Genomic DNA, 9,391 nt, shown 5'->3' with positions numbered 1-9,391 from the left:
CGTATGTTAAATATTATCATACTTCACATTAAAATGCCATTTTTTTATTGGCTAATACGAGGGTGTTAATTTACTGAGCGGGTGACAATTGTTTTAATGTTACCCTCTCGTCCAGGCCAATCAAACATCGATAATTTAAAGGACAATGCATTGAATTTACACCAAGTAATTAAATACAATGTTAAAGATCTACATTTTGGCTCAGATTTTATTATTTGACTGTCAAAATAAAAAAAATTAAACATCTTGATTAATTTTTTTATTTTTTCAAATACCGGTAACGTACATAACGTAGTTATATACGTGACGTCATAGAAAATACTTTTGAAATACAATTATTCTGTAAAAGACTATAATGATAGGACATTCAGTATAATTAATTAAATAACACGTAGACGAAAGGATGATAGAGCAGATTGTTACCCCGGGAAAACATTGTCAACCGCGGCGAATCATAAAAGAGACATAAGAGTTCACCATAACTTGTAATAATATAATAATTCATGTATTTATAATTATTTTAATTTTGCAATAGAGAGACAGCATCTCATATCATTAAACACTGCATGTTGTTTTCAGCTTTTACATATACAGTATCTCCAACTTGCAGTTCCACTGTAACAACGGCTGTTCCTGTTCCAGCAGATGTATCGCTATCACTATCATAAGTTATATAAACCTTTGCTAGATTGTTGCTGTTTCTGTAGATTCCAATTGTGGCAATATCTGTGTCTGAAAGCATCCAAGAAGAAATTCGGTAAAGACCTTCTTTTTGACAGGTAAACTTTCCACTACTTCTAAAAGAAGATAGGTTGTCGTTGAGGATGCCTACATGTGTGCGGATATCGCCGAATTTCAAAACAATACCTGCTGAAAGTGAATGATGATAACTGACACACGCAGTCATTGCCACTGAAATATATAAAATTTTGATAATATTTAGAAAAAATGTTAGGTAATCACATCCTATCCTATATATTTCAAAAGGAACATTTTTTTTAACTGCATGCATGATATATCATGTCCTTAGTATAAATGGCTAAAATGATGTTTACATCTGTTTGATTGCAGAATACATCACAAATGCATGAAATATGGGTTTGATCCCTTATTTCGAATCATACGCTGTTATAAGTTTATCGCGTATTCACATCATCCTAATTTTATTTATCTTTTTATTTTAGGAATATAGATGTATTTCCTGAAAGATCATCAATGCAAATCCATTCCATGTGTCTACATCACGAATAAATAACAATATAGCTAAGACAAGTATCCGTCAATCATATGAACATTTATAGGTTTCTTGTACGAGGTTCTATGTGTGCTGTACATGCTAGAGCTAGATTAATGGCCTGGGTACAGATAGATATTTAAAAATATTACCAAACAACAAAAATATAGGGAATAATAGTGTAGATTGAGATAAAAGAGAAAAATGAAGAAAAAAAACAAGTGTAACTGTGAGCTACTGCTCACTGATGATACCCCCGCCGCAAGTGGATAATGTTAATAGTGTAAAAATATGTAAGTGTTCGGTAAACAGGAAGTTGCCGAGTGATGAATCTGAAAACGCATCACACAGTATAGCTGACTTATATAAACCCTGAAACCAAATTTCAGAAATCCTGGTATTGTAGTTCCTGGGAAAAATGCGACGAACATTTTCAACTTGGCCATCATGTGTAAAATGATAGTAGTGTTCGGTAAACAGGAAGTTGTCTTGTGATGAATCTGAAAACGCATCACACGGTATGGTATAGCTGACTTATATAAATCCTGAAACCAAATTTCAGAAATCCTGGAATTATAGTTCCTGAGAAAAATGCGACGAAATAAAATGGTAAGTGTTCGGTAAACAGGAAGTTGTCGAGTGATGAATCTGAAAACGCATCACACGGTATAGCTGACTTATATCAAGTCTGAAACCAAATATTAGAAATCCTGGTAGTGCAGTTCCTGAGAAAAATGTGACGAAAAATTTTCAACTTGGCTATCATGTGTAAAAATGATACAAGTGTTCGGTAAACAGGAAGTTGTCGAGTGATGAATCTGAAAACGCATCACACAGTATAGCTGACTTATATCAAGCCTGAAACCAAATTTCAGAAATCCTGGTAGTGTAGTTCCTGAGAAAAATGTGACGAAAAATATTCATGGGACGGACGGACTGACAGACTGACGGACTGACGGAAGGACAGACAGAGGTAAAACAGTATACCCCCCTTTTTTCAAAGCGGGGGTATAACAAAAATATGAATATGCGTTTCAAAGCTGGTTAAATTCTTGTTCAGAGTAGAGCAATTACATTACGAATATTGATTTATATATAACTCAAAAAATTATAATCAATGATGTATCTTTTTGTAGCACGACTTTCATGTTTGCAATTTATTAATTTTGATAATTTAGTTATTAAGCATTAGCTATTTATGATTTTTTTTTTTAATTAAGAAGTTGTGAGGTTGAATCCGAGTTGTTGAAAATTGAAGAAAGGAAAAAGGTTATACGTTCATCTCTTTCACTTCCAAAGATAACGCCCCTAAGGATGACTGGGGAATAGAAATATGGTCACTGCAAAGTAAGACGTTCATTCAGCTGTGAGTGATATACAAGTATGCAGACACGTTCGGTTCTAACGTGGAATGTTGAATTCGATGTCTCGTGAACATGGAGTGTCACGCTTCCTGTACGCGAAGAACCCTTGTAACAACACTTTGAGGTGTCCGTAGGTGGCCTTTTACAAGGCAAAATGTATGCCCCTATCCAATTTATCTTTATTTTACATTGACAGTCTTACTCCATGTCGGTCTTTGGTTTGTCGTGTTGTTGCTTGTGTGCTATTGTTTTTGTCATTTATTGTTTCCGACTTATTGGTTTGAATTTCTCTTTAGTATCTTTCGCATCTCCCTACCTATTCGTTTTACAAGGTTTCTTGCTTAGCACAGGCTGAAGGCGGTGTTAAACATGTTTGCAAGGGACCAACATTCACCTTAAATGATACATGATTGTTCAAACTCATTATAAAAAAGGAAAAACAGTTGCAGGGAAAGTGCTTGGTTTATGGAAAGGGTAGCTATAAAGTAAGCACATTCACATTGATTTTTTTTAAATGCTTAGTATACATGTTCTATCCCAGGAATCGATAACCTTAGCTGTATTTGACAAAACTTTTCGTAGTATTGTGTCGTCAATGTTTCTCATCTTTTTTTTATCTGTCCTTTTAAACTTTTTGTATTCAAGCGACACTGATTGGTCTTTTGTAAATGTAGTTCATCAAAGATACCAGGATTTTAGTTGTGTATGCCAGACGCGTGTTTCATGTACAAAAGTCTAATCAGTGATGCTAAAATCAAAAACACTCGCGTCTCCGGCTTACAAAATTTTGATACTGGCATCTATATGTATATTTATTTTTGGACAAATTCAGAAAGGATCATATTAATACTGACTTCTCAGCCGAAACTGATAGTCAGCCAGCAGCAGTATCGAGCTAGTGATGCAAAAAAGAACACAACACTTTATAACTTTCATGCTACGAAAGGTTTAGAGTCAAATACTAGTATTTGAAAGCCAAGGATGTACAAAAACTAAACAGTTGAACAACTATGACCAAAGAAGACTTTAAAACTAATAACACAATCCACTGAAAGTGCCCTTGTGTTGCTTCTGTAATTCACTCAGTTCTAAATGCTTACGAAATTTCATAAAAATTCGAAATACTACCCAAGTACATATGCTTCACTTGAATGATATGCTTCAAATATACCTTTATCTCCATTATTACTGATCTGAAGCTGCAGATTAGTGAATGTTAAGTTAACATTTCTCTTTAAATCTTCTAGCATCCTGTCTTGGCTTCTCTGTTTTTCTTGTGTCATGTTGTGTTTTTTCTCTATAAGGACTTCGAATTTTCTATTCAGCATATCAAGGGACGCGTGTTCGCGGTTTCCAAAATGATAAAAGCGTTGAGCAATTGACACATTTTGCTCCCTTAATTGCTCTTGTGTATCTTTTTGTCCATTGACAGTTAAATTGTATAATGCCCGAAAATCTTCTCTTCTAGCATGATCGCTAACACTCAGAGCATGCAATTCCGTATTAACAGATTGTAGCTGGTTCTTTACAATGGTTACATCACGCAAAGGCTGGATATTTTTTAGAGTCCTTAAATCCGATAATTCCTTCTCATGTCCCATAATTTTATTCTTGCACTGTGCCAGTTCCTTGGTAAAATTCATTTGTATCTCATCAAGCTTATTTTGAAGATGAGTGTAATTTTCCCAAAGTGCTTGATATTTCCGCTCCAGTTCCTGTGTGCCGTTTGCTGCGTTTTGTACATTATCGTGTTTGGTTTTATTTTGCAACGAAACAAACATTTCTTACATCTGTGACGTCAATAAAGCTAACTTTGAGTCTACATCATGGCGTAAATCGGAAGTTTCCTTGTGATTTTGGTCCATTCTATTTTGAAAAATTGTTTTAGCGTCAAAGAAATCGGAAACAGTCATGTACGTCTCGCTTGGTTTCTATGGATTGTTTGTGTCCAACAAAAATCCAATGGTGAAGGGAACAAAGAGGATAACAAATATTTTCCGAAACATCTTAACGACTTATCCTTTGAAAACAACCCAAAAAACTACTCAAATATTGTATCTTTTATTATCATTTATGAATAAATAAACCTTTGATATTGCACATGTGTAAATAGTTTGATTAAAATTACAATATGTTGTGTGATAAAACTTTATCAAAGATCATACAAAATTATCAACATCGGTGCATTACACTTTAGAACATTATGTACCATGTTCTAATTTTCTTATAATGCATGTGTTTATGAACCACAAAGAACATGTCTGCAATTTAGGAACAGACGAATTCCGTCAACAGATTACTATTAAAAATTAAAATCACAAAAATACTAAACTCCGAGGAAAATTCAAAACGGAAAGTCCCTAATCAAAGGCTCAAACACATCAAACTGATGTATAACTACTGTCATATTCCTGACTTGGTACAGCCATTTTCTTATGTAGAAAATGGTTGATTAAACCTGGTTTTATAGCAAGCTAAACCTCTCACTTGTATGACAGCGCATCAAATTCCATTATATTGACAACGATGCGTGAACAAAACAAACAGACATAATAGGTAAAAATGTCAAAATTGGGATATAGCAGTCAACATTGTGGTATAATCTAAATCACTATAAAATCAAACAAATATGTAACAAAAGAAGCACAAAAAGGCATATAGATTAGACCGTTGGTTTTGCTAGTTTGAATGGTTTTACACTTGTAATTTTTGTGGTCCTTTATAGCTTGCTGTTCGGTGTAAGCCAAAACTCCGTGTTGAAGACTGTACCTTAACCTATAATGGTTTACTTATATAAATTGTTCCTTGGATGGAGAGTTGTCTCATTAACCGGTTATCCGGACTTTTTTCAATTTTAATAGATTTGATATAAATGTGTATTGAAATCATTAAACAATTGTGTCCTATTCATCGTCATAATAATTAATTTGAAAATCAGTTGTCCAGATTATTGATTGCTATTGTTAATTACACATCAAATAAATTAGTCTTAGACAAATTCTCTATCAACTCGGGGCAAGATCTAAAGTAAACATAATATATATACATGGTTTTTTTTAAACAGTAACTTTAAATCAGTAATCGGATTAAATTTTACGATTTGTTTAATTATTGTATTTTTTTTATCCAATATTGCGTCATACTAACTAAATGCTAACTAAAAAATTTGTGGAAGCAAATCAGGTGAATGTAAATAATGTATACTTGATGGTACGAGTAACAGGCAATCACACCACATCTTCTTTTTATATATTAATCATTTCAAGTTGAAACAAATACTTTTATAAGACATCAAGAGAAATGACAGAATCATTGGTTTCATACATTTTCAATTCGACGAGATGAAGAAGGTTTTTTTTAATTTTTCAATCTAAATTTACATAGTAGACACGGTGGTATTGGATTAAAAGTCAAACTTCGCCAGGAATCCTCACAAATGAGAATCATTATGCCAAAAGACAAACTAAAATTCCTCGTATCATAAAAAAAATCCATGTGTGGGATAAATAAGGCCTTCACACATCAACTTAAAAATCGGTTAACCGGTTAATTGGTTGATCGATTATCCGAGTAACCGTTTAGGCAAATTTGTACGATTTGACAACACTACTATTTATAACATTTAACAACCTTATTCATTAGCATTGCGTCTTTGGTGTTTATATAATGTTTTGAAACATATTAATTTGGGTGTGTTTTTCCATCCGTCAGATTGTCACCTGACAAGTATCTAATGGCTACAACAAGAGTAATTTGAACAGATTTTGAATATAAATTAAGAAAGAGGGACGAAAGATACCAAAGGGACAGTCAAACTCATAAATCTAAAACAAACTGACAACGCCATGGCTAAAAATGAAAAAGACAAACAAACCACAGCACACACGACACAACATAGAAAACTAAAGAATAAACAACACGAACCCCACCAAAAAACTAGGGGTGATCTCAGGTGCTCTGGAAGGGTAAGCAGATCCTGCTCCACATGCGGCACCCGTCGTGTTCCTTATGTGATAACAAATCCGGTAAATAGTCTAATTCGGTAGGTCACATTCAGAAAAGGGAAGGGGATAGTAGTTACAACGTAAGGAACATATCCGATATCATTTGTGATACGGTTATTCCATAACGGTTAACCAACTCGTGATGGCGTCCGTAAAATTTACGAAGGAATGATTTCAACTTCACCATTTGGAACTCTTGGTTTAATAGCTACCTTGTGAGCAGCAACCCTCTATCAAGAAAATAATGATAGGAAATGCAAGCACGGGAATATCGTATCAATTGGGAGATATATACCCCGTATGCAGGTGCTGCTGGAATGTTGCTACTTAGAAATGGAAAGTTCACAATTAAAGCATTATTAGTCTCGCGGTTTTCAATTCCCGGACATCGTTTTAGAGGAAGCAAATCAAGGTAGCATACAAAACACTGAGGAAATTGCATGAACCCAAATTGTAACGAGATTGCCGGGTGCTTCCGCTATGGATTCTTCATGTCATAGGAATCCACACTCAGTCAAAATACTGCAATCGGTAACAGAAGAAAGTCGGCGAAATTACGAAATATCTGATCATATAATTATCGAAGACCGCGAAAACATGTAGCTATAGTGAGTTGAGACAAAATCACATTTGATCGATCAACCAATTAGGGATGTTGGCTGTCGATAAAGATGGATCTTCCTTCAATATTTCTTCGGATAGACTTTTTTCTGTTTTTGTAGATTTACCTGTTTTTTTAGATTTACCATGCTGGTTTTTTGAGAAAAATATTTGGTCAGCGTTCAGTTTTTTAGGATACAAGTTGTGCCAAAATTGCACTATTTTTCTTAGACAATTCATGGAAAAAACGTGTTTGGTAACAGACTAGTGAAATTTATAAAAAATAATATTATTATGCATTTGATTGGTTTAACTTTGTCTCAGAAAAAGGACCAGCGTAGATACAAGTACTTTGTCTTAAGGGGGAATCGTACATTGTAAATTATTGCTCTGATTTATAAAAAAAAAAAAAAAAGAAAGTACTTCGAATCTAACATTATCAGTATGCTTCATTTAATGAATTACTGTAATATTTTTTCTGTCTATTCGAAATAACATAAAAAAAATGTGGTGCACAGTGAATAACCCGTCATTTCTTTTAATTTAATTCTAAATTCCATTTTAAACCGGAGTAAACCATGAAAAAAACGTTGATGACGTCACGGTCACATGACAAAATTATGTCTATGAGCAGATAAACATTACAACGTCAGTCAATCAGAAGACGCCTTAAATCCAAAATTAAATTATTTCCTCATCGACAACATATTTGTTACGTAGGGAGAACAATTTGCATTCCCATGGATACTAGCTGTGCTTCTAGTTTTGATTTGAAACAAGAAATTGACACGATAATCAGATAAGAACAAAACTTTATGACAAAAACAAATTATTTCGAGTTCCCAATTATAAACTTTCCATTATTATGTAGCAACATTTCAGCACCGCTTGCATTTCCTATCATGATTTCCTTGAAAAAGAGTTGATGTCTTCTTGGAAGCTTTTAAACCAAGATTTCCAAGTGGTGAGTTTGGTATCATCCCGTCTAAAAATTTACGGACCCAATTACGAGTTGGCTGGACGCTCTGGAAAATTTGTTGCACAGATGACAACAGAAATGTTCCAATTGTCATATCCATAATCTCGTCCTCTTTTCTTCTACTGTGAAAGAGGGACGAAAGATACCAGAGGGATAATCAAAATCATAAATCGAAAATAAACTGACAACGCCATGGCTAAAAGACAAACAATAGTACACTTAACACAACATAGAAAACTAAAGAATAAGCACTACGAACCCCACCAAAATCTAGGGGTGATCTCAGGTGCTCCAGAAAGGTAAGCAGATCCTGCTCCACATGTGGCACCCGTCATGTTACTCATGTCATAACAAATCCGCTAAATAGTCTTATTTGACCTATACCAATTTAGCCTTTTCGCCAACGGTGTACCTACATGAGCAACACATATGGAATCGAGATTACCTCTTGTATTTGGTGGGGTTCGTGTGGCTTTATTGGATTTGATGTCTTGTATTTTTGTTCTGATGTTTGTCTTTTTGATATTTTTTTCATTTCAGCTATGGCGTTTTCCGTTTGTTATCTCATTGGTATTTGTTTCCCTGTTTTTTGTCTGTAAGGAATTTAAAGTCCGCCAATAAATGGAAGTGTAACAACCGATAACAGTAAGCAAAATTCAGAGGAAAAACTAAGAGAAGATAAATCAAAGTGAACAAAACAGGACAACAAGTAATTGTCGTTAGAAACATTACAATAAGGATTTGAAAGAATAAAAAGCATTGAAAACTTAAACAAGGGCAATATGAACCTTTTTTGTCTGAAGTGACGTTTATAATTAATGGTTCAGAATGGCCAAAAAGCTTTGCCTTTGCACACAGAAAATGCTTCTGTAAGATTTATATATGGATATAATATGTCAGTAAAACAATACATATACATCTACAAGTGAGATAACAGTAAAATATACTGAAATCATACAGTTAATGGCTTAATCACTAAAAGGACAAAGATTAATAAGAAACAAGACTTCGTTGAACTAAGAGGTTTTTTTTTCAAATGAACTTATGAATAGAATCAACCGTCGTATTTTACCGGCTTTATATTAAATTTGATTAAAACATATTTTATACTACCATGTCAGTAATGAATTACTTATAAATATTCCATATCAACTTCACAAATAATACAGTCACAGTGGTCTTGAAGTATAGATTCTGCGTACTGACGTTG

The 9,391-nt window shown here is 33.9% G+C and overlaps 1 protein-coding gene across 1 annotated transcript; it reads right to left on the bottom strand.

The window, feature by feature from the left end:
• Window positions 1-346: 346 nt before the first annotated feature.
• LOC139526095 (uncharacterized) lies at window positions 347-4,625 on the bottom strand. The gene is made up of 2 exons (XM_071321247.1): window positions 3,770-4,625; window positions 347-912 (listed from the first exon to the last, which is right to left on the bottom strand). The coding sequence occupies exons 1-2, from the start codon at window positions 4,377-4,379 to the stop codon at window positions 548-550; spliced, it is 975 nt and encodes a 324-aa protein (XP_071177348.1). The 5' UTR covers window positions 4,380-4,625; the 3' UTR covers window positions 347-547.
• Between the last annotated feature and the right edge of the window lie 4,766 nt (window positions 4,626-9,391).

The sequence above is a fragment of the Mytilus edulis genome, chromosome 6 (assembly GCF_963676685.1).
Source record: "Mytilus edulis chromosome 6, xbMytEdul2.2, whole genome shotgun sequence".
Taxonomy (NCBI): Eukaryota; Metazoa; Mollusca; class Bivalvia; order Mytilida; family Mytilidae; genus Mytilus; species Mytilus edulis.
Note: the sequence above shows the minus strand (reverse complement) of the source record. Positions and strands in the feature narration are given on the sequence as shown.